At 39.1% G+C, this 25380-nt stretch overlaps 1 protein-coding gene across 1 annotated transcript in view; it reads right to left on the bottom strand.

Moving 5' to 3' along the window:
* LOC120529925 (deleted in malignant brain tumors 1 protein-like) overlaps window positions 1–25380 on the bottom strand; it is a 104339-nt gene that overhangs the window by 16483 nt on the left and 62476 nt on the right. The window contains exons 19-27 of the mRNA XM_039754133.1: window positions 19756–20067; window positions 16693–16728; window positions 14935–15246; window positions 13728–14051; window positions 13240–13551; window positions 2387–2698; window positions 1881–2195; window positions 1381–1695; window positions 965–1279 (exon numbers count right to left, since the gene is read on the bottom strand). Of these exons, the coding sequence (XP_039610067.1) occupies window positions 965–1279; window positions 1381–1695; window positions 1881–2195; window positions 2387–2698; window positions 13240–13551; window positions 13728–14051; window positions 14935–15246; window positions 16693–16728; window positions 19756–20067 (2553 nt within the window). The remainder of the gene's footprint in view (window positions 1–964; window positions 1280–1380; window positions 1696–1880; window positions 2196–2386; window positions 2699–13239; window positions 13552–13727; window positions 14052–14934; window positions 15247–16692; window positions 16729–19755; window positions 20068–25380) is intronic.

Here is a 25380-nt window from a genome sequence, read left to right as displayed (position 1 = left end):
TGGGTCACTGCTTTTGCAGATGATGTTGTCCTGTTTGCTTCATCAGGCCGTGATCTTCAGCTCTCTCTGGATCGGTTCGCAGCTGAGTGTGAAGCGGCTGGGATGAGAATCAGCACCTCCAAATCCGAGACCATGGTCCTCAGCCGGAAAAGGGTGGAGTGCCCTCTCAGGGTTGGGGGGAGATCCTGCCCCAAGTGGAGGAGTTCAAGTATCTCGGGGTCTTGTTCACGAGTGAGGGAAGAATGGATCGTGAGATTGACAGGCGGATCGGTGCAGCATCCGCAGTGATGCGGGCTCTGCATCGGTCTGTCGTGGTGAAAAAAGAGCTGAGCCGTAAGGCAAAGCTCTCAATTTACCAGTCGATCTACGTTCCTACCCTCACCTATGGTCATGAGCTATGGGTAGTGACCGAAAGAACGAGATCGCGAATACAAGCGGCTGAAATGAGTTTCCTTCGCAGGGTGTCTGGGCTTTCCCTTAAAGATAGGGTGAGAAGCTCAGTCATCCGGGAGGGGCTCAGAGTAGAGCTGCTGCTCCTCCGCATCGAGAGGAGTCAGATGAGGTGGCTCGGGCATCTGATCAGGATGCCTCCTGGACGCCTCCTTTGTGAGGTGTTCCGGCACGTCCAACGGGAGGAGGCCCGGGGAAGACCCAGGACACGCTGGAGGGACTATGTCTCCCGGCTGGCCTGGGAGCGCTGGGATTCTCCGGAAGAGCTGGAAGAAGTGGCCGGGGAGAGGGAAGTCTGGGCTTCTCTACTTATGCTGCTACCCCCGCGACCCGACCTTGGATAAGCGGAAGAGGATGGATGGATGGATGGATATAAAAGCAGATGACTGCACTGAAACATCTGTGTAACTGCCTGCTTTGATGGTAGTTTTTTCTATGACACTACAAAATTTAGAATACTGCTCACTGTGAAAGGTTCTAGAAACTAGGCTTTTTGTTCAATGGGCATGCTCACCTGAACATCGGATCCTTGCCTCTTCACCATTTTGGCACCTATTTTCTCCCCATGGCAGTGAGGGGCACTGCCATACGGCAAGTTCGTGTCCATAACAGGTCACTCCATCCAGCCATTTTACTTTGTTACTTGCTTCATCATATTTACCCTCTTCCAGTAAACCGCTGTCTCCACATCTCAGTTGCTGACAGATAATGTTGATTGTGACTGAATCCATTCCATTAGAGCAAACATCTCCCCACGTTCCATTGTAGAAGACCTCCAGTTTCCCAGCACAAACATACTCAGCACTAACAAGGCGAAGGTCCTTGAATTCTGTCACATGATTAAAATATACCAAGAAATATTCTTATCCATCTGGCAGCTCTTAATTCCCATTTAAGACTACATGCACCACCTGATGATTGAATTCTTACCTGAGCAAACAACACCAGCATCTTCTTTGTGCTCATAGTTGTTTTCTCGCCAGCCAATTGAAGGGCACTTCCATAAGGCCAACTCATCTCCTCTGCATTTTACTTCATCCAGCCACACTGGTCCAGAACCTTTTCCAAATTCTGCAGAGACAGCAGTGCGAACTGCGTTGCCACATCCCAGCTGTCTACACACAACCTGTGCATCAGTCAAATCCCAGGAATTACTGCCGACTGTCCCCCAGGTGGCGTTGTAGTACACTTCTACTCTTCCAGTGCACTGGCTGCTGTGACCGGCCAGCCTGACTTTGGTGTGTTCTAGCAGATAAGGAAAGAAGCAGAATTAAGGTGCCAGGATTTAGTCTATTTTTGCAAATTTACTTAAAAAGTGATGACTAAAGCCTGATGATACAAGCATGTTGTATTTACAAATAAAACAAAAAGAGTAATCAGGTGATTTTTTTAACTTTGCTTATTAAACTATGTCAATACAGCTACAGTACCTGAGCAGAAAACTCCTACACTGTCACTGATGTTGAATAGTTCAGACATAACAGAAACATAGCAGTTCTGTAAGGACAATTCATCTCCAGCACAATTAATGTCAGTTAATATGACTGATCCTCTCCCAGAAATGTATCTGGAGATGCTCTGTGGTTTAACTGCCTGACCACAATTTAGCTGAGCACAGACCACACTGGCATCCTGCAAATCCCATTCAGAATCCAAAATCTGTCTCCAGGTGCCATTCAGCATCACCTGCACTGTGCCCTCACAGCGGCTTTCTCCACCTTTCAGCTGAAGCTGCCAGTCAGCATCTGGAATCAGAATACAATCATTTAAAACAAGCATTGGCATTCTGGCATTGATTTTTAAAGTAGTGAACTTAATCCATGTGTTTGTAATACTCAAAAATTAATTAACATAAAATGTAAAATAAACACATTTTGTTTGGATTGAACATAAGAATCCAAGGTGTTTGTTTTGCATACAGTTTAGTAAATCATACCTGAGCAGATGATACTGGCATCATTACTGTGATCACAAGATGCTTTGTCCCAAGACACCGTACACTCCCCCAAGCGTGACTCATTCCCATTACACTGAAAACTGTCTCTCCAGATGGGGCCCTTCCCTTCCCCAAAATGTGCTCGTGAGGGAGTTGATACAGCTGCCCCACAGTAAAGATGCTTGCAGATCACATCTGCGGTTTGCAGGTCTAGGTTCTTGTCACAGAGTGTTCCCCAGGTGTTATCATATAAGATTTCTACTCGTCCTGAACACCTTGAGGCACCGCCCACCAAGCGAGGGCCACCCTTTCCTGCAGTAAAAGGGAGCAAAACAGAGATATATGTAATTTTATTTGGTTTATTTGATAGACTCCTATGCCCCAATTTATATCTCAAAGACAAAGGACATCATATTCTACTTAAAATTAGATGAGGTCAAATTTTATCTATGAAAAGGTTAGAATTAGGCAAAATATCATTAAGGGTTGTTTTGTCTTGGTAGAGTAATATATTACTCTACTTTCCCCTTTTGTATTATTAATATGTAGCCTTTGTCAGCATGCCTCAAATCTCACAGACTTACCACTGTTTATAAGGTACTGTACCATATAACTTCTCTCCACCTTCCCTTCTTCATCTATAACCTCAGGCAATTAGGTGTAGTAAAGGACAAGCAGGAGTAAGTTACACTTTAAATAATGTATTATTGATAATATTCATAAATAACAATATGCAAAGTACATTAGAATTTTGGCAACCATACAACCTGATAAATGTTGATGTGTAGTTTCAGGCGGTACACAGACTTGTTTGTTACTTAAAATGTCTCTAGCTAAGTCCTCATTTTTGGTCAGCTCTCTTCAGACCAGACCGCATGCCTGTCTCAATATGGCTGCCGAACTGTGCTCTTCATTGTGTTGTCCTTTTTAGTTCATGGTGTATGAGATGGTCTTTCACCCGATATTTGTAAGAAAAATAGGGCGGGGTAAAGCAAGCAAATTTATAGAATTTCTGTCCAACCCCTACAGCCAATAGGGCATCATGATACTTAAAGGCTTCTGATACAAGCCAATTCCAAACAGCCATACTTCAGACCAATGGGGCAGAGAATACCTTCATACCTTCCCCCATGAGGCTTGCCAACTAGGCAGTCTGGCTTTCCTGTGGGGGTTGATTGAGATAGCCCTGCAGAGAAACATTTGCCAAACTTGTTTGAGGCATTTCAACCCAGTTGTAAAATTCACTATCCTGACTTAGTCCTAGGGGGTAAACATGAATGCTCACTAATGAAATACTAATATTACATTGCTTTGCCTAAGTTACAACATATTTATCAACCTGTTTGCAAAATTTTACACCACAATAAGGGTGTACTAAAATAAATAGGCTGGGCCTCTTTTAAGCTTATGATGTGTCAACATATACATATAGTGCCCACCATAATTTTGTGACCCTGTAGTTAGGATATAGCAGGTTGGATAATGGATGGATGGATGCACATTGCGGACTTCAGTTTAAACGCATTTGCATGCATCATGGTCAAACAATTGGTGCAGCAGGTGTTTTTTAAATGTTGTATTGTGATGGTGTAGTGAAGTATAGTTTGTAGTTTTTAATTTAGCTTTTAATTTAATGGTAAGTCTACATTTGGCCACAGGCTCATTGTAGTGAACAAAAAATGAATCTGCAAGTACAAGTAGCTGTTTTTTTCCAGATTGAGGAGCAAGTCAGGTTGGGGAGCATGCACTGGTACAGTGTGTTGCCGCACCCACTACACGATGAAACAACTCGGGATCCTGGTTTGCAACCCCCCAGGCTGACACGCGTTCCAGTCCCACCCTCCAGAAATAACCCTCTATCTGCCACAGTCAGGTGTTACGTGGGCCACCCCTTGGCCTGGTCCAACCATTTGGGTCCCCAACAATGAGGATCTTACGAGCTGGATCACCCGCGGGGAAACGCGCCACATGGCCGTAGTGCCATAACTGATGCTCCCTCATAATGCAGGTAATGTGCACCATTCGAGACTCCATGAGCAACCACTCATTCGACCCAAAGTCAAACCAATGGTGCCCAAGGATTTTCTGGAGACACACAGTACCAAAGGAGTCCAGTCCTTATCTCAGGTCACTGGATAGCATCCATGTCTCGCACCCATATAGCAAGACAGGAAGCTCCAGGAGTAAAGATTTGGACCTTTGTCCTTTTGCATAGATATTGGGAGCGCCACACACCCCTTTCCACTGACCACATGACCCCCCCATGCTCTCCCAATCCGTCTACTGACTTCATAGGAAGAGTCACCAAAGACATGAATGTCACTGCCAAGGTAAATAAACCTCTCGACAAGGTCAACACTCTCTCCTCAAACAGACACACTGCTGATGGCTGTGCCCAAGAGGTCATTAAAGGCCTGGATCTTGGTTTTTATTTTGGACACTCTTAAGCCCAGACACCCAGACTTTCGCACAGTCTCTCGAGCACCCCGATCAGAGCCTCCATTGACTCTGCAAGGATTACGGCATCGTCAGCAAAGTCAAGATCTATGAATATTTCTTCACCAACAGATACCCCACAGCCGCTGGACCTCACGACCTTGCCCAACATCCAGTCCATACAAGCATTAAACAGAGTAGGATCAATATATTCGCGTTTGCGCTCCATGAGAACCCTCAGTGCCAGGATGCAGTCAATGGTAGACTTCTTAGGTGTAAAACCAAACTTTTCCGGTTGCTGGTAGGTGAGCAAGTGATCACAGATCCTATTGAGGACAACAGCAACAACATTTATTTATATAGCACATTTTCATACAAAAAATGTATCTAGGACAACCCTAGCAAGGACCTTACCCGGCACTGACAGCAGTGTTATCCCCCTGTAGTTGTTGCAATCCAGGTGATCACCCTTCCCTTTCCAGATAGGGACGACAAATCCCATTTTCCAGTCAGTTGGGATGATGCCAGTCTCCCAAATGGAAGCAAAGATTGCTTGCAATGCCAGGAGGACAGCCTTACCACCACAGCCTGGAGAAGTTCACCCTAGATACCACAGATCCCTGCAGCCTAAACCAGCTGGTTCACCACCTGTTTCATCCGTAAGGACCACTCCATCAGCCCCCCTGACTGCGACTGATTGAGGAGCCTGCTGAGTTATTTTGAGCATGTATGTACAATGCCTCCTTAGAGCCTTCATTAGGAGATGTAAAAGGCACAGGTCACATACAGAAGACTGAGGAGCAGACCCAGGACACACTGGAAGAATTATATCTCTGGATTGTTCTGGAAACATGTGATGACTCTCTAAGAGAGCCTGTTGGGAATAGGAAGGCCTGGTCAGCTCATTTCTAAGTGTTGCTACCATGATCCTCACCAGAAAAAGCACAATGAAAAGGATAAAGATGATGATGAAGATGATAGTGATTTTTAAATTGAACATATTCAAGAGTCTAATCTTTTCAATGGTTAACTTTAAGTCTGCTTGGCTGGAAGCAAATGACTCTACTGGAACAACAGTTTTTATTTATTCCAGGAATAAGAGAAAACTTAATGAATTTAGATCAACCATCAGGGAAAACTAGCTTAGGTTACAGCCACACTACTACGTTTTCATTTAAAGACAATATTTTTAAATGAAAACAATCTCTGCCCATACTAGTGTTTTCACATTGTTTCCTGAAGTATTGCCATCTACACTAAAACAAGTGAAAACACATATGACATAAAACAGTCACCTACACTGGGCATGCACACAAAATCTTTGAGGGGACTGTGCAGTTAAAAATTCAGAGCACCATGAAATTTAGATTCCCTTTTGTTTTATGTGTTCTCAAAATTATAAGCACATGTAGGACTTTTATAGTCATTCACAGCATAGAAAAAGACATTTATTAAAGGAAACTCAGTGAATTGCCCCGTGTCATGTTAATCTGTTAAGTACAGCTGAAAATAACGGTCTTCTGAACTGGTGATGGTCATCTGAGCCCAGAGCGGATCAGCGAGCGGAAGCACAGAGCGGATCAGCGAGCGGAAGCACAGAGCGGATCAGCGAGCGGAAGCACAGAGCGGATCAGCGAGCGGAAGCACAGAGCGGATCAGCGAGCGGAAGCACAGAGCAGTGGCGTCTCCCACAGGCACGTAGCCCTTCGCAAGCACCCGAGCAAGTTCATCTGAGGTAAAGCCGGCAGCTGACCAGTAGAAATAACCGGCAGTGAGAAATTAAAGTCGATCGCTCAGCGGGTGGTGGAAACTTAAAGCGCGGCGGTGATTCAGCTGAACACGGAAAGCGCGAAGCACCTATAAAACGCAAAGATGACTTCAACATTTAATGTAAGTTCTATCTGCTCTCTGCCCATCGAGGGCACGTTTATATGTTGTGTGTCCTGCAGTATGTACAGCTCAGGTTTTCCGGCCGACAGTGCAGATAGCTTCACCTGCCAAAAGTGTTTAGTTAATTTAGAGTTGGTCGGGAAAATACGCGAATTGGAGGACCGCGTTAGGAATCTGATAGCGATTAGACAAACCGAAAATTGGATTGACTCAGTTTGTTTAGACAATTCGGCTGCTTCTGATTCGGCTTCAGTCTCTCCAGGTCCCACTGTAGTCAGTGCGGCGAAATCAGCAGCACCAATTCAGCCACAGGGCGAGTGGGTAACAGTAAGACGGGGGTCTAAGAATCCAGATTGTAGTCCCCCGGCACCCAGATCACCAATTCGGACCCAGAACAGATTCTCAGCTCTCCGCGCTGTGGAAACTGAGAATAATAAAGTGCTCATAATTGGCGATTCCATAGTGCGGAATGTTAGAATTCCAAACTATGTTAAACCAGCAGTTAATGTTAAGTGCCTTGCAGGGGCCAAGATTTCTGGCATAAAGGCCGCATTGGACCGTGTTGCGACGATGAAGTATCTACCTTATTGCTGCATGTCGGCACTAATGATATTTATTTACAGCAATCTGAGGTATTAAAGCGAACTTCATCTCTCTATGCACCAAAGCTAAAACAAAATGTCGGAATTTAATTGTATCTGGTCCCTTACCAAGATTATATAGAGGGATGTGATTTATAGCAGATTGCATTCCCTTCACTGCTGGCTAGAAACCTGGTGTGCAAATAAAAGCATAGCATTTGTGAACAATTGGGATGATTTTTGGGAAAGGCCTGGATTTTTCAGAAGAGATGGTCTTCATCCTAACTGGAGGGATCTTATGTATTATCCCAAAATATGGCAGCAAAACTGCCTGGTTGACTGATTAGAGCACCATCCAGGCCGCAGTCATGTGATCTTAAATCACAGGCTGTTGTTTATCCCACCTGTTATTTTCCTGAAGCTGTTACCCATAATCCCTGTTGTGGGGCATCCAGTAAATTTAGTCTTGATACAAACCATAAATTAATTGATAACCAAAAATAAGGTGTATAATTAGACCAAGGGATAAAACCAGACACTCCACCAGGGGCATCTGTAATAGAAATTTAATTCAAATTAAAACAAAAATATATCAGCAGTTCAGAAAGAACCATGCAGTTTTAAATGCTGTTTATTGAACATTCGCTCTCTTGGCACTAAAGCTGTTTTGGTAAATGATATATATTAAGTACAAAATCTGATCTGTGTCTTCTTACTGAAACCTGGCTTAGTAAATGTGACACTGTTCCTCTAGCTGAGGCGTCACCAGATGGATACTCGTTCCTTCATAAGTCTAGAGAGGAGGAGGCCTTGGAATAATTCATTGTAACAAAATGCAAATCACTCCTAAAAATTTAGGCAACTTTACATCCTTTGAGGCATTCATTTTAAATATTAAAACAGATTCCAACACAATTATAGTGCTAGTCTACAGACCACCAGGGCCATATTCATTGTTCATGACTGAATTTAGCAACCTTCTGTCTGATTTGGCTATAAATTATGATCACGTAGTTCTGATGGGGATTTTAATGTACACATTGATGTGGAAACTGACACTTTTAGCAAATGTTTTACTTATTTGTTAAATTCAGTAGGATTTTGTCAGATTGTCAAAGGTCCAACTCATAATCATAACCATACATTAGATTTAATTATAACTTACAAAGTTGAAATTCAAAATTTAAATATTACTCCATTAAATGTAGTTATTTCCGATCACTTCTTAATTACATTTGATTTAGTTCTGCCCATGCCAGCACTCCAGATTAAAACAAAGACAGTGACATCTAGATTGTAATTCTGCTTCAAAATTTATAGATACCTTGAGTAAGTCGAGTGTAATTGTGGAAAACCATTTAGATCAGTTAACATCAAATGTAAACGTGGAAAACAATTTAGATCAGCTAACATCACATTATAATGTGACCTTGAGAGATGCTCTGGACACAGTGGCTCCCCTAAAACAAAAGTGATCAAAGCACATAGAAACTCTCCCTGGTTTAATGAAAATACTCGAGCTCTTAAATTAGAGTGTCGAAAACTGGAGCGCAGATGGAGAACAACAAAGCTACATGTCTTTCAAATTGCATGGACAGAGAGTGTTAATAAATATAAAAAAGCCCTCTTTAAAGCTCGCTCAGAATACTATTCTACATTAATAGATAGCAATAATAAAAATCCTAGGGTACTTTTAGAGCAGTGGCTAAATTAACAAATGGGAATTCAGATCAACAGTGCAAAATACCAACAGATATTAGCAGTACAGACTTTATGAACTTCTTCAATGAGAAAATTAAAAATATAAGATCCCAGATCTCAGCATCACAGTACAAACCAAATACTAGCTTAGCAGACCCTGCTCACATTGCATTCAGCACTTTAATAATTTTAATCCTGTAACTGAGCAGGAAGTCGTAACTTTAATTACTAAAATGAAGCCCACTACTTGTTCCCTAGATCCAGTGCCAACAAAACTAGTAAAAGTGCAATGGATGTTCTTGCAGCCTATTCTAAACATTATCAATAGTTCATTACTGCATGGCACCGTACCTGATGCACTAAAAGTGTCAGTCATTAAACCTTTACTTAAAAAGTCAGACCTAGACCCACACATACTAAATAACTATAGGCCTATTTCAAATTTACCATTTCTCTCTAAAATACTAGAAAAGTAGTCGCCAGTCAGCTTCAGTCACACCTTACGCATTACAATTTATTTGAGAAATTCCAGTCTGGCTTTCGCACTGGTCATAGTACAGAAACGGCACTAACACGGGTTGTAAATGACATTCTGATATCCTCTGATGAAGGAAATTCCACTGTAATTATGTTGTTGGACTTAAGTGCAGCATTTGACACCATTGACCATTCTATTTTACTGCACAGGCTAGAAAACGATGTTGGGCTTACAGGCCCGTGCTCGCTTGGTTCAGTTCTTATTTATCAAATCGATTCCAGTATGTACAGAAATGTGCTGACAGGACTCCATCATTATACACAGAAGTTCAATATGGTGTCCTGCAGGGCTCAGTACTGGGACCTTTACTGTTTTCACTTTACATGCTTCCACTGGGATCTCTCATTAGGAAACATAATGTTAATTTTCACTGTATGCAGATGACACCCAGTTATACCTTTCATTTAAATCAAATGAAGTTTCTCCGATGTTGTCTTTAATTAGTTGTGTTAGTGAATTAAAGGAATGGATGAATGAGAACTACTTGTCTTTAAATACAGATAAAACAGAGATGTTAATTGTTGGAGGGAATGACGCTGATCACAGCAATATTTTGTCATCATTTAACTCAGTTGGAATCCCAATTAATTTTACTGAATCAGCCCGCAATCTAGGAGTTATCTTTGACTCTAGCATGTCATTTAAAGCACATATTACAAAGATGTCCAAAACATGTTTTTCCATCTTAAAAATGTTAGGAAATTAAGGCGCTTTCTAAATAAACAGGATTGTGAGAAATTAATTCATGCATTTATCTCTAGTAGGATTGACTACTGCAATGCGGTGTTCACTGGCTGTTCAAACTGTTCTCTATACAGCCTCCAGTTAATCCAAAATGCGCTGCAAGAATTATTACAAGAACAAGAAAATATGAACACATAACCCAGTTCTTAAATCTTTACACTGGCTCCCAGTTAAGTTTAGGGCAGATTTCAAAATCCTCCTTTTAACATATAAAGCATTAAATGGCCAAGGTCCGCTTACTTGTCTGAACTTATCATGACTTACAAACCTGAGCACATTAAGATCTCAAGATGCCGGTCTGCTTAGGATTCCAAGGATTAATAAAATAACAGTGGGAGGTCGAGCTTTTAGTTACAGGGCCCCTAAACTGTGGAATGGTCTTCCTGCTTCCATAAGAGATGCCCCCTCGGTCTCAGCCTTTAAATCCCGGCTGAAGACTCACTACTTCAGTTTAGCATATCCTGACTAGAGCTGCTGATTAACTGTACATACTGCATCTCTGTTGTTAGTCATTAGCACTAAACATAAGTAACATGATAATTATATTTGAATACTAACCCTCACCTATTCTGTTTCTTTCTCGGTACCCAAATGTGGCATTGGTGCCACGCCCACCTGCCAAGTTGTTTGCCTGCCTATGGTAAAGTCATCCCTGATGGAGGATCACAGGAATCATGGGAAAGAGGGGTCCTTTCATCGGCAGCAATGTTTCAGCCGTGGCATGGCCAAATGGGAAGGCAGCTAGATGGATGAGGTCTCCAGGACTCTAAAAATATCCAAACCTAATTATGTCATATCATCTACTGTTAAACCGTACTTCTAAAATTTTTATTATTATGCTGTCTTAAGGAATTGTTCTGTTCTGTGTATTGTATTGTATTGACCCCCTACTTTTGACACCCACTGCACGCCCAACCTACCTGGGAAAGGGGTCTCTCTTTGAACTGCCTTTCCCAAGGTTTCTTCCATTTTCCCTACAAGGTTTTTTGGGAGTTTTTACTTGTCTTCTCAGAGAGTCAAGGCTGGGGGGCTGTCAAGATGCAGGGCCTGTTAAAGCCCATTGCGGCACTTCCTGTGTGATTTTGGGCTATACAAAAATAAACTGTATTGTATTGTATTGTATCTTGTCATTAAATAAAAACACCGCACATGTTAAAGAGACATTTTTAAAAAAAAAAAGTAGTTAGCTCTATGATAACATGAGTGCTTGCCATCTATCGAAATTTTCAGATGACTCATTTATCATTGGCTGCATTAATAATGGAGATGTGTCAGAGTACAGGAAGGTTCTGGGGGAAAGACAAAAGAGCGGGAGATGGACTTCCGGTATACCAAGAAGAAACCACACACCATTTAGGAGTAGGATGTGGAAATGGTACAGAGCTACAAGTACCTGAGGGTTCACATAAACAACAAACTGGACTGGTATGGCCACACAGTGGAGCTGGACAGAGCAAACTAGGCTTCCTAAGGTGTATGCAGCAAGCAGCTGGTAATTTTCTGGCAGTCCATAGTAGCCAGTGTGGTGTTCTACACTGCAGTCTTGGGGGGAAGTAACCTGAATACAAAAGAAGAACAATGCCTGAACAAACTTATCGAGAAAGACTGGTCTCTCACAGGGCAAACCCTGGACACACTGGAAGCTGTTGTGGAAAAGAGGATGGTGGCAAATTTGGATTCCATCATGAAAAATCCCATCCATCCTCTCCAGGAAGTGCTCTCTTGGAACACGTTTAGCCATAAGCTCATTCTTTAACGGTGTGCTAAGAAGAACCTCGGGGGCTTTTCTGCTAACTGCTATCAGGAAATCAATGCTTCCACCCGATGTACTCATTTATTTATTTAATTGGGGGTTCCCCGACCCCCACAGCCTGCACTACACGCCAGCCACCTCACGTCTATGCCGCGCACGTTGTGAAGAGGGGGGCTGAAAGCAGCCCAAGGAGACGCGGTTGCTCCTCCTAAACCCCCTCTTAAACGGTGATACAATGGGAAACAAATACAGGTTTTTTTTACCTCCTCTTTGCTCGATCAGCTGCTGGCTTACTGCTGCTGCCGTGCCACCTGACCTGCATCTCGCACAGCACTTTAAACATTTAAAAGCCTGTACAGCAGCAGTCCTACTCTTTGTCTTTTATTTCCAGTGTAATTAAATCTTTTGGCACAAAGTCTCGTCTTGCAGGACATGAGTTCCTGATATTTTTTAGTTCAGAATTTAAAAACAGAATAAGAATCTGAAAATCTAACAACATCACATTAAAGTTCAGTAAATTCTGAATAGAGTGATACCAAACATATATGTGTAGGTTTTAAAATAAGCTTGATTTAAAGTGTGACAAAAAAACATGACATAAAAAGTCACATAAAATCGTTGCAGAAAATCGTTGCACTTTTAGGATTAGAATTTTATATAGAGAGAGCAGATTTATTTATTTAGCGATATGCTTGTTTTTTTATGTTTCTGCTCCTGCATGCATTTGCATATCTCCTTGGGATTAATAAAGTTTATCTAAACAAATCTAATCTAATTATTTTGGTTAAGATCTGGATGAGTAAATAAACTCACACAAAATCATTTCCATTATTTCCATCTAAACTTTTTTTTCATGTAGTAATAAATGTAGAGAGGTTTGCTGCCACTGCTTTCTGTACTAGTTGCTCTAATTTGCTCACAATGTTATAACTCTATTTTTACATCGTTTTATTTTATCTCAACAGTAATGTGCAGTTTATCAAATAATTAAATAAGTCCTAAATTTCAATTCTTATTTACTGTGTAATGCCACACCTCTACCTTTTTAATTTGACCTTTTAATCTTTGCATTTTTATTCAGTCCACTCTCTTGAATTTAATTAGGTTTTGTTGATTGCTATAATTTCATATTGATGCAGTTGTCTTTATAATACTGAAGTTAGGTAAAATTTGAAAATAATTATATATGTTCCTTATCACATTTGCCTACCTGAGCAGATCACTCCAGCATCTCTTCTATGGGTGCAGTTTACAGCCTTGGGTGGTGACTGAGGACAGTCATAGAGTATGGATTCATTACCCTTACATTCAAATTGTCGGTCCCATACAGGTCCACTTCCTTCATCATAAACTCCTGTCGAGGTGGCCACTGCAACTCCACACTGAAGCTGATGACAGACCACATTGGCATCCTCCATGTCCAAGTTAGAATCACAAAATGTCCCCCAGGTCTCTCCAAACTGTACCTCCACACGGCCAGAGCAGGGGTCCTTATCGCCAAACAGTCTTGGCTTAATGTGAGCTGGTAATAATAAAATATATTTTTCATTGTTTTCCCTTTTGAACAAGTCAATTTGTTTTATAAATGTGTAGAGCTACTCAGCGTTTAATCACTCATAGTACATAATATCATTATTTACATTAATAAATTATATTTAACTTGATATATTACAGTAGAGAGCTCAAGAAATTACTTACCAGAGCAGACCATTCCAGCAGATTCATATTTGGGATCTTCAGTTGGTTTATTTTTAAGAATGATGGCAGTAAAGCACTGCCACAGAAATGACTCATTACCATTGCAGTGAAAAGGGTAATACCAAGGGTCTACACTTTTTATTCCAAAGTAAGCTTCCTTTTTAATTGAAACAAGTGATCCACATCCAATGTGCGTGCACACAACGTTGGCCATTGAAACACCCATTATATTATCAATCATAGATCCTTGAAGTACAGAACTTCTTAGAAACATTTGCCCTGCACAAGGACTTCCCCCATTTTCTAATGATATATTAAGAGCACCTGAGAAAGAAAGAAAGAAAGAAAGAAAGAAAGAAAGAAAGAAAGAAAGAAAGAAAGAAATACTATTAATAATATAACAGCACAATCTAGCACAGGATTGCAGAGATTATCCAGCTATAGACACAATGAAAGAAATGGCCCTGGAAAAGGTGCCAAAATCTCACAGAACACCAGGAATAATTCTTTAAAATAAACAATGCTGTGTTTCAGGACTTGTGCTTATGTAACATAATTGAAAGGATGCTATTTGAGTGTTGCTTTGTTATTCCAAGATAAAGATATTTGCATGTCATTGTGAATGTGCATCCATTTAGTGTATCCATGAAATATTAAGTGTTCTGCTTGTGACTAGTGATAAACAAAACAAGTTTCATTTCAAATACAATTTTATGAAATTAATGGTATTATGTGTTTTGCATTAAAAGCATAAAAAGCTTCCATTGCCCCCAAAGCCCCAAATAAACCACAATGTTTTAGCCCTTAAAGGGTTGTTTGGGTCAGTAGCGTTCTGTGAGCACTCTGTTGGCATAAGAAGAAGTTATTCCAAAGAGCACACTAGCAGGGGAAGCAGACATCATATGAGGCCATGCACATGGTTCTATTTGCTTATTTTTATGTTAATTTATATTTTTCAATGCATGGCCTCCATTGAGTCCTGCGTACACCCACTGACCCCATACCACAACTGAGATGTGATCCAGTGTATGCCTTGTGACAATTACATTTAAAGACACATTGACATGTGTCTTGTGTAATGTATAATTTCCTAGTGCAGATTTTCTTTTTCAAAGTTCTGTGAAAGAAAATGTAATTACCTTGCAATCCCATTAAATGTATATTGTTCACATTAAGATTTTTAATAAATACTGTAATTGAAAAATACCTTTGCATATAACTGCTGTGTCCATCATGTGATCACAGTCATGCTGACCCCAAGGATCTGAAGGACATTCCCACAAAAAGGTCTCGTTTCCAGAGCAGCGAACTCTGTCCTTCAAGATGGGCAAGTCAATAGGAGGTATGTGAAACCTAGTAAGGGTTTCTGCTTCTCCACAGTTCATTTGCTTGCAGATGAGATGAGCTTCTCTCATTCCCAATCCAGTAAAGCAAACTGTCCCCCACTGACCTCTGTAATAAATTTCCACTCTTCCTGTGCAGGTACTTACAAAGGACATAAATCGCATTTTGATGTCTCCTGTTAACACATAGTTTAATTACATTATTGCAAAAACAGTTATTTGAAATGACGGGCATTCTTTAAATACATAAAACAAGTTTTTGTACTGGTTTAAACATTATCATGTATTTGGATGTTGAGAACAATGGAAAAGTTGTTTTTATAGATACAGTAGATAGATAGATAGATAATTATTCCCTAAAGGGATAATAAAACTTTAATATTATAATAAACAACAATCAAAATCACACATAAAAATCTTATTGCTTGCATAATAAGGAGGCTGCTGTCGATTGCTGGCTTATCAGTGGAAGTAAGATGTAGTCAGACTTGTCCAGTTATACCACAGGTTTACATTTAAAGGAACTGGCATTTGATGGATGCATTGCTATTTTTGGTCATATTTGTGTAATATTAAATAACTGTGATAATCATTTTATAACAATAAAGCTAAACCTAAAATTGTAACAAGCTAAACAAAAATACCCAATTATTCATCTGTCTGTTTTCAAATCAGCTTAATCTAATATCACAATAATTGGGGTGAAAAGAATTTACGTGTCAGTTTATTGCAAGTGTCTGCAGAGAACATGACACCTTAACTAAATGTATATGAAAGGTTAATACCCATCAAATGTGCCTAAAACAAAAATCAGTATGTGAATGTCAATTTTTAAATGGTGATTAAATGCATTGTTTACCCTTGTAAGAATTCTGTGGTATGGTATGAGAAATGTTTTGTAAGACCAAGGGGACTATTCACAAAAAATAGAACAGAAATAGAATAGAAATAGAACGTTTTTGGTAAAGCTTTTCATAATTTAAAAAATAAATTACTCCTACTTTTTGATTTGCCTCATATTTTAAAAAATATTAGGAACAGCATTCAACATGGTCAGTGATGTGCAAAAGAGGAAAGTTTTAATTTCAAATAGTTTCTTGAAACTGGTCTTAAAATGAATTTATAATTGCAAAATGTGAAGCTCACTACAAAGAGTTTTTAGGGGGGGAGTTTAAAGTTTTTGGGATAGAAAACATGGAATATTAATTCAGTGGCGGCACAGTGATGCAGTGGGTAGCGCTGCTGCCTCACAGTTAGGTGACCCAGGTTCGCTCCCCAAGTCCTCCCTATGTGGAGTTTGCATGTTTTCCCCGTGTCTGCTTGGGTTTCCTCCGGGTGCTCCGGTTTCCTAACACAGTCCAAAGACATGTAGATTAGGTGCATTGGCGATTCTAAATTGTCCCTAGTGTGTGCTTGGTGTGTGTGTGTGTGTGTGCCCTGCGGTGGGCTGGTGCCCTGCCCAGGGTTTGTTTCCTGCCTTGTGCCCTGTGTTGGCTGGGATTGGCTCCAGCAGACCCCTTTGACCCTGTAGTTAGGATATAGTGGGTTGGTTAATGAATGGATGGATAGATAGTAGATAGTAGATTTTTCATTTGCAGGATAAACAGTAATTATACTTTTACCTTTGTCTTCTGATGGTTGCTTATCTTTTGTAGAGTCTAAAAAAAGAAAACACTATTTTTTATTAATAAGAAATGATTGCTTAAGAACAAAAGTGTTGTCTTGATTTGAGAAATAAAACATTTTAGGAGAAATTCATCAGCCATCTTAGTGTGCATATATCATGTTTATTTGACAAGCTCCATGTAGTAGAAATGGAATCACTTTGATGTGAAAATCTAGAAATTATGTTTTTGTTCCTTTGCATTCAAAGGTTTTCTCCTCTAAATGTAAATGCATACTGGATTTCATATTTAAAGTATATCTTGGTTACACTTGTGTAACAAGGCTTAATAAGGGCTTATTACTACACCTCCACAGACATTAGTGCTAGAAGCCTCTCAGACTACAGCCATATGCAAAACTCAGCATGATTGTTACTCATTCTTGCTTCCTGAAAAGAAGTTAGGAGGGGAGCAATAGAATCTGAAATGGAGATGGCACATAAAATATTTAGAGGAGATTAGTAGTACATTGGTTTGTTAAACATGCACGGAGAAAAACTGTGGAAGACAACTGTAGTAGGGGAGAATGCAATGGTCCTCATATAGTATGGAATTTCATCTAAAATAAAATAATAGGCATTCACTTCAGCAGAGTGACATGTACACCTAATTTTAAAAAGAATGCCCTGAAAGATTTATGATACAAAAGATATAAATTAAAAATTGAACAACTTGCCTGATGCTGCCGTCTCATCACTGCAAATAAATTTCAACACCACTGCAGCCACTCCAAGATGTAAATAAATGTAGAATCGAGTTCACTTACCCATAAATCATCTTCTGTGATGACACATTTCACTACACTAGATTAACCCGAGGGACAGGGGTAAGGGGTAAATCATGTGACATTGAACCCAGAATCATGTTTAGAGACAAGCCAAAGAAATAAGGAAAATAAATGAAAAATATAAATAGAAACAGCAAACAGGAAAAGAGGAAAGACTGATGGTGTTTGACTTAATATTTTGATTTTTGTCATTTATAACTAAATCAGGACCAACCCAAGGTTTAATCTCTCCAGGGAGTTTTTGGTTTTATTTCCTTTGCAGTAATGTTACTGGACAGATATTGTTAAGTTCCAGGGGTGGGTGATACATGCAAATTTATATATCTTGATATTTACATACTTTTGGACGGTAGCAGTATATCATGGAATTGACTTTAAATATTCCTTCTGGTTTAATTATATCAAGAGTACTGGAGTCCTTTTTAAATATGAATTGAAATAAGATTTATTTTTATTGTCTTTGAACAGCCATGTAAACCACAATGAAACAAATCAAACTAAGAACAAATTTGCCCAATATTGAATGCTGTTTAGAATGAAACCTGTCAGCCAGCAGAGCAATTATGTCTTGAATAAAAAGCCTACGATGTGACCCCTTGCAAGTAATGCATTCACACAACTTGGAATGCAAAGCCAGCATCCAAGTATGCCAAATGTCTGAGAGATGCACACAGCTAGTACCAATCTTACGTGGGGAAAGGAGAACACACAAGATGGCACATTGTGGAATGAATAAACTGTGCACAGCACTGAAGAGCACAGCACACATCAAATTGATGATGGCTGTGTACTTTGTATTCCAAGGTGTGTGATTACATTACAATGCACAGCACTGTATACCCAACAATGTATGCAAAGCAAGAATAAACAATCCGCTTTTTTGCTTTTGTACACACCTGCGGTAATACCAAGTGTGTGTGATTCAATTCGTCTGGCAACATTTCAATATAACTGTACTAAAATATTTTTTTTTTCTAAAAAAATCCTCATTTGTTTCCAAGTACCTCGTTCCACCAGTCCTTCCATATTTACAAAGAAAGCCCACTGTTCATTCTGGTATTTGCATACATGATTGGTTCTACCAAGTCTGTGGAAGCAGCTTGCTGCAGCCACAATGTGCCACCTCACATGTTCTCCTTTCCCCATAACAAATTGATGCTGGCAGTGTGTTTTGTGATGTGTACAGTTGAGTTTATATAATTATGTATATCATTTATATAAATTTCGATAATTGTTTTAGCTAAATGAAATAACTGGAGTACATATAGTTTTCAGATTAGCGCATTACCTTTTTTATTACATGTACTGAAAAAATATAAGTGGTTATAAGTGGTATTTTTACTGTGATAATTGTATACTTGTTTGGAGGAGAGTGAGACAGCAATTTATATTTAGGTAGCACCATAAATGTGAGAGTGTGAAATTGACTCGATACATGCACAACCATTTCAGTATAGTTGTACAGAAATCAAATTTGTTTTTTTAAAAGGCACGTCATTCATGGCCAAGTACCACATTCCTTCTGCCAATTCATTTTCACAGACACAGTTCTCTGTTCATTCGCTCTGTGCTGTGTTGTTTTAGAAGGTAATGGAAAGCCCACTACTCACCATGCCACTGCAACACGTTGGTCAGTTTTGCGACAAGTAACAAAGGCGGTTTCCCGATGTGCTAAATCATGCTAAAAACAATAAATGAAAATTCCTCCTGGTTTACAAATTTTAATCAGTCATTTCATTGTGTGTTTATATGTGTATTTATTATGTAATTAGTATTTTATAAAGTTTGTAATTGCTCTGAGCCTGCACTTAGTGAAGAGTGCTATATAAAACTAAACCAAACTGAACTATGGTGAGAGTGAGTCAGGATGAATGCATTGTTTTTTATTATTTAGAGGTTGTCCCCTTCACCAAGGAAACAGGCAGTAATATGGCTCCACTTATAAGGTGACAACTTTCATTCAAAGCTACGAGGAACATTTGGACTTATTCAAAAAAGCCTCCCCTGTGTTGCTCATTCAGCAGGTTAACATTTTAATTAAGTCATTTCATGGAAAGTAACTTTTAGCTACTTAGTGCTTGCTTACATCCTAAAATACAAATGCACATGGTAATATAGCAAACCAAATTTTGCACAAAGCCACTTTTTATATACATCTTTGCAAATAAATTTCCATTCAGCAGCTTCACCAAATATGCAGGTAAAAATAAAGGCATGATTGAAAAAGGGCTTGCCTGCACAAATGACACCTGCATCCCAGATATGCTGACACAACATTTGATCCCGAGTTCTTGAGTCACACTCTCCGAGCTCAGTCTCATTCCCATGACACTTCACACCAGTGAGCAATCTGTCGTCAGGGAGATTTTGTGGATGAATATGATGAGGTGCAGAAACTGCAGTGCCACAGCCCAGCTGATGGCAGACCACCTCAGCATCAGGCAGGTCCCAGGAGTAGCTGCACACATGGCCCCACCGACCATCATGGAAGATCTGGACTCTTCCAGCACATCGAGTGCTTCCTTCCAGTCGGACCTGAAGGGCAGCTTAAAAAGGTCAAGAAGAAGAAGAAAAAATAATTTAGAGTATATAGCACCTTCTAAATAATTATAATGAATAGCCAGAGAATCAAACATAAATAGGCAAGCAGAGGGTAGTGCTACCAGCTCCTGGATCCATCATTCTAGGTTTTGTTATGCTGTGTCCAGATGTTGCCTGTGTGGAGTTTGCACATTCTTTCCCTGTGTCTCTGTTTTTCTTCCCATTTAATTAAAAAATGTGCAGGTTTGGTTACATTTCAATTTCAAATTGGCCCTTTGAATGTGTGTGTGTGAATGGGCCACGTAGTGAACATGTGTCCTGTCCAGTGTTTTTTTCCTGCCTTATGACCAGTGCTGTTGAGATATGCTCACACATCCAGCAGCCCAGTTATACTCTGTAGATTCTACAATAAAATATAAATAATAAGAGTAATAAAAATCAACACCCGAAAGCGGATAGTAGATGTCAAGTGGTATATGTGTACCAAATTTCAGGTCAATATATCAAATTGTTTGTGATCTACAGGTGATTTAAAATCATGGACAGACAAACGGATAGGCACGGTAGCGTATTATATAACAAAGATTAATAATTTTTAATATATGACAAATCAGCTATTTCTGGATATTGCATTTAGAGAAGTGAATGGCAATATGACAAATAGAAAGACTATACTGATGATTCCTAATCTAAAGGTTTGTACTTTAAATTAGCCGAAAACACCCAAAATGCAGCTCTTATCTTAATTGTCAGATTTAATCAAGACCTGCATTTTACACTTTTAACTAATACACCATTTTTTTGGCTTGGGACATAGAGTCGGAATGGACTGATTGAGGCAGCTGCAAGGAGCAGTGACAAAATGTTGTTAGTGCCCATCATGGTGACAACCTTAGCATCCATTGGTGGCCACCAGCAGTAAGGAAAGCTGTTAAAGTCAAGTTAAAGAAAAAAGGCTTCCATTAAGTGTTCAAGTTCAGATTTATTGTCACATGTTCAATGATTTGCAAATATTACTACCTTGATACCACTGGAATGTTCTACTCCCAAATATAATTTATAAATAAAATGAAATAGGTACAGCATTGTGTAACATCACACACACTGCAGCCTCCATGCGATAGGCCAGATAGGCCAAAAAGGTAGCAGCTACAATGTTGGTTGAAGTAGTGGCCTGTGTGTGACTGGATCTTGGTGATGCTACACAAGATGACTTTCAAACATCCCCAAAGAGGTTCTCACAAACTGTTTGACAACTGATTAGAGATGTCACAAGCATTGGTCGTGGTTGGGTCCACCCCAGTTGCTGAAGGTGTCATGGTGGATTGAAAACACTGGAAATAGTCCCAGGTGTTTTAGCTAATATACCTTTCAAATGTTATGTGTGATTTCAAAATATAAGACAAAAGGATATGTTCTAAGTACCAGGGGATAACTCTCATCAACCTCTCTGGGAAAGTCTATGCTGGAGTACCGGAACAGCAGCTTCCTCTAATAACTCAGGAGGAATGATAATTTTCCACCATGTGTCAGGAATAGTAGACCACCTTTTTGTTCTTGCCGAGGTATGTAAAGAGTACTGGGAGCTTCCTAATTCTTTGTACATGTGCCTAGTAGACTTGGAAAAAACGTTTAACCATTTAACACAGGATATCCTCTGGAAATTGCTACAGGAGATTTTGGTGCCACTGCTGCAAGCCATTTGTTTCCTGTATTTGCAGAGCAAAATATGTGCTCACAAATATTTGGCATTTAGTCAAGTGCATTCAGTGTGGCTGCTGGACACTAACAAGGGATCTTCTTATCTCTTCTTGTGTTCTTCATTTTCACTGAAAGGTTATCAAGATTCTGGATAGATTTGGACAGTATCCAGTCTGGGAACCTAAACGGTTGTATATCTACTCTTTGCGGATGCTGTTGTCCTCTTGACTGTGTGTACTGTGGTGGTGGGGTTGGAATAAGAATTACCACCTCCACATATTTTCTTTTTAATAATTCCCATAATGTGAGATAGTCCTAAACTAAGATGACATTGGGAAAAGAAATAGTGATTAGTTTATAATCATTTATATTCTTTTTAAAGCCGTGTTTATTTGGAGTAACCGTACATTGGGTTAAGCTCACCACCAATAAACATAACATGATTTCCTATACTACATTGTTAGCACATTGGCTAATTTTTCTATGCTGTAAGAATTTTAAAGCACCCTGGGAGCATTTTATCTTATATCAGGGATTCACAAACCTTTTTTAAATCAAGTTCCAACACCAAAAAATGTTGTATCATCCATTTCTGAATATAAATCTTATGCTTCAACATCGAACATGAGCTTGGATCTTGGTTACTGCTAAAAGTACTCACACAGCATAAGATCAGATAGTAGTAGAGCAAATGCCGAACTACAGCAGACTGGTGACACACATTTGATCAAATGGTGTGTAATATCCCTTGGAATTCACAACCTTTCTTTTTGGTGTACTGACAACACCCAATCTAGGTGTTGAAATGTTTTGAAGTGCGACAATTTTTTCTACTGTCCTCTTTCTAGGGATAACCAAAGGTAGGACTTTTATAAACCATCCCCTTACACCCCCAAATTGGATCTGGGGAATTTTAACAAATAACTACATACAGTATATATATGTATATGGTTGCAAGACATAGACACTCTCCAGTGACTTGAGACGAAGACTGGACTCCTTTGGTATTGTGTCTCTCCGGAAAATCCTTGGGTACCATTGGTTTGACTTTGTGTCGAATGAGTGGTTGGTGATGGAGTCCATTAAGTGTTCAAGATCAGAGGGCATTGTGAGGGAGCTTCAGTTATGGCACTACGGCCATGTGGCGCGTTTCCCCAAGGGTGATCCAGCTCAGGGGATCCTCATTGTTAGGGACCCGAGTGGCTGGACCAGGCCAAGACGTCATCCACGTAACACCTGGATGCGACAGATAGAGGGTCATTTCCAGAAGGTGGGACTGGACTGTGTGTCTGCCTGAGGGGTTGCACACCATGATCCCAAGTTGTTTCGTCGTGTAGTGGATGCAGCAACGTACTGTACCAGTGCATGCTCCCCAACCTAATTTGTATGTTTGGGTTTGTCAATTTTTTTCTTTTTTTTTCATTCAGTTATTTTAATGAAAGATCAGGATTATTTAAAGATATAAATGGAAAACCTAAAATGTCCTTCATTTTAATGTATAACATATATATAAGTTCAGATAAGAAGAAATTAACTCATACGTTGCATGCAAATTAAAGTAAAACAAACTAAAATAACTAGAAGTTAAGTACACCAAAAAAGTTGACCAAAACCAAAAAAATTGACTGGACCTGAGAGAAATAGAGAGACATGCTGTGCAGACTCGTTCCACGGGGGTGGTTTGGGCCAAGGAGATGGTGAGAAAGACAGTACTGGCCTCTTAAAATGCGTGGTTTCTGACAGTCTAGATCATGGCATGGATCACCTCAAAAAGATGGGGAGCTGTTACTGCAGACCTCATGTGACTGCTGGGTGACTTGGAATTGGCACGGGTCGGGGTGCAGCCCTGCAGTAGGATCACAATGAGATGAAGCAGTGGAAATAAAAAGAATGTCGAGCATAGAGACTCAGGTTTGGCTGCCGTGTAACCAACAGTCATTTTAAGGAGAACTTAAAACGTTATTTGTTTATGTATTTGTTTCCTCAAGTATCACCTGATAGCTTCTAATGTACTATGCTGAGTGAGAACTGCACCTTTAGTCAATAAATTGAATGATAGAGGATTAATGTCATGCAGAAATTGAAGAACATTTTGAGTTATGTTTATTTAAAATCTACATGAAGTAATTTAAAGACCATTTTAAAAACGTACCTTTTTTTAATAGTGTCAGACGTGCCAAGACGGCCTCAGCCTTCCTAAGGACGGGCTAGCATTGCCCCCCATTTGAAAGTCATCGTCTTATATTAACTAAAACTGGAACTAAATACCTTTCTTTGTGTGAAACTGTGTAGAACTTCTTCAGAGTCTGGCAAGAAGTCATTAATGTAATTTAAAAACAATCAATTTTTTAATAACTTCAAAGTTATGTTAGTGTTTTTGTTGCACATAATGTGGCGCTTAAATGTAATTATTCTTTATTTCAAGTTCTTGAAAAAGACTAAGACGGTTTTATATTGGATGGATGAATGGATATTTGGAATTATTTGTAAAAGACGTATTGCAGCTTGGCTGAGTGTTTTTAAATGCTCTTTATAACAATACCTTATACAGAAATAATGATATTCTTCGGGTTTTTTTTTAGAAATCTGTGTATTTTTAGATAATTAAAGTTAAATTAAACCATTTTGTAAAGTAGTATTAATGAAAAACAGACAAAATAATGTCAATACATCAAGTTATTTTCTTAATGTGTTTTATTATGGGCTACGTGAACACATACCAGCAGTCAGTATGGACCAACTCTGCAGAAGTAAAAAGGCTATCAGAAAGAAAAGCACAATATAAAAAGTATGTTCTTTAAGTTCTATTTGTCAGTAATCCATAATATCTTTCACCAAATGTTTTATGAAAAAAAGAAAACATTTTTTTTTTAACTTTACGTCTTTGAATTTTTTTGCACTCAGCAGTAATAAACCAATAAATACAATTGTCAAGAAAATATTTTATTTAAACTTATTTAAACATATTTTAAACTACTTGTAGGTTTAACATAATCTCTCCTTTAAAATCTAAAGTGGGACAAGATCTGGATTGTCCTTCTGCTTCTCTGCAAGCTATTTAAGTTGCAGCTATTTGTTCATATCAAAAAATATCTCAAAATAGTACGCCTTGTTTAAGACCCAATCAATGGAGATAATTTAGTCATATATTTTTGTAGACTATTTTATTTAATTCCAACAATAAAATGCTTCCAAATGGATAATAAAATGAACAACTCCTTCATACTACATTTAACAAAATATATCAAAATTAGAAAGAAAAACTGTAAACTCACAAGTCTACTCATTAATGCAGTCTCTTGCTTTTTTTTTTTAAATAATTCCCCATTCATTATAGATGTTTAGTTGCATTCTTAATTATACCTTAGGGCTCACACTCAGTATAATTTAGTTAACAGATCAATTTAAAAATTAATTTTAGTTTCTGAAAAGTCTACTTTAATTTTGAGCATGTTTGCTGGACCATCTTAACATTTGCTTTAAAAAGTCTGTATTAAACTCATTATATCGATTTGTAATATAAGGATAATAACTCTAATGTGAATTTCCCTTTGGGATTAATAAAGTATCTATCTATCTATCTATCTATCTAATATGTGAATTTCTAAAAAAGGTAA

The sequence above is a fragment of the Polypterus senegalus genome, chromosome 5 (genome assembly GCF_016835505.1).
Source record: "Polypterus senegalus isolate Bchr_013 chromosome 5, ASM1683550v1, whole genome shotgun sequence".
Classification (NCBI taxonomy): Eukaryota; Metazoa; Chordata; class Cladistia; order Polypteriformes; family Polypteridae; genus Polypterus; species Polypterus senegalus.
This window is presented reverse-complemented; position numbering and strand designations above follow the sequence as displayed.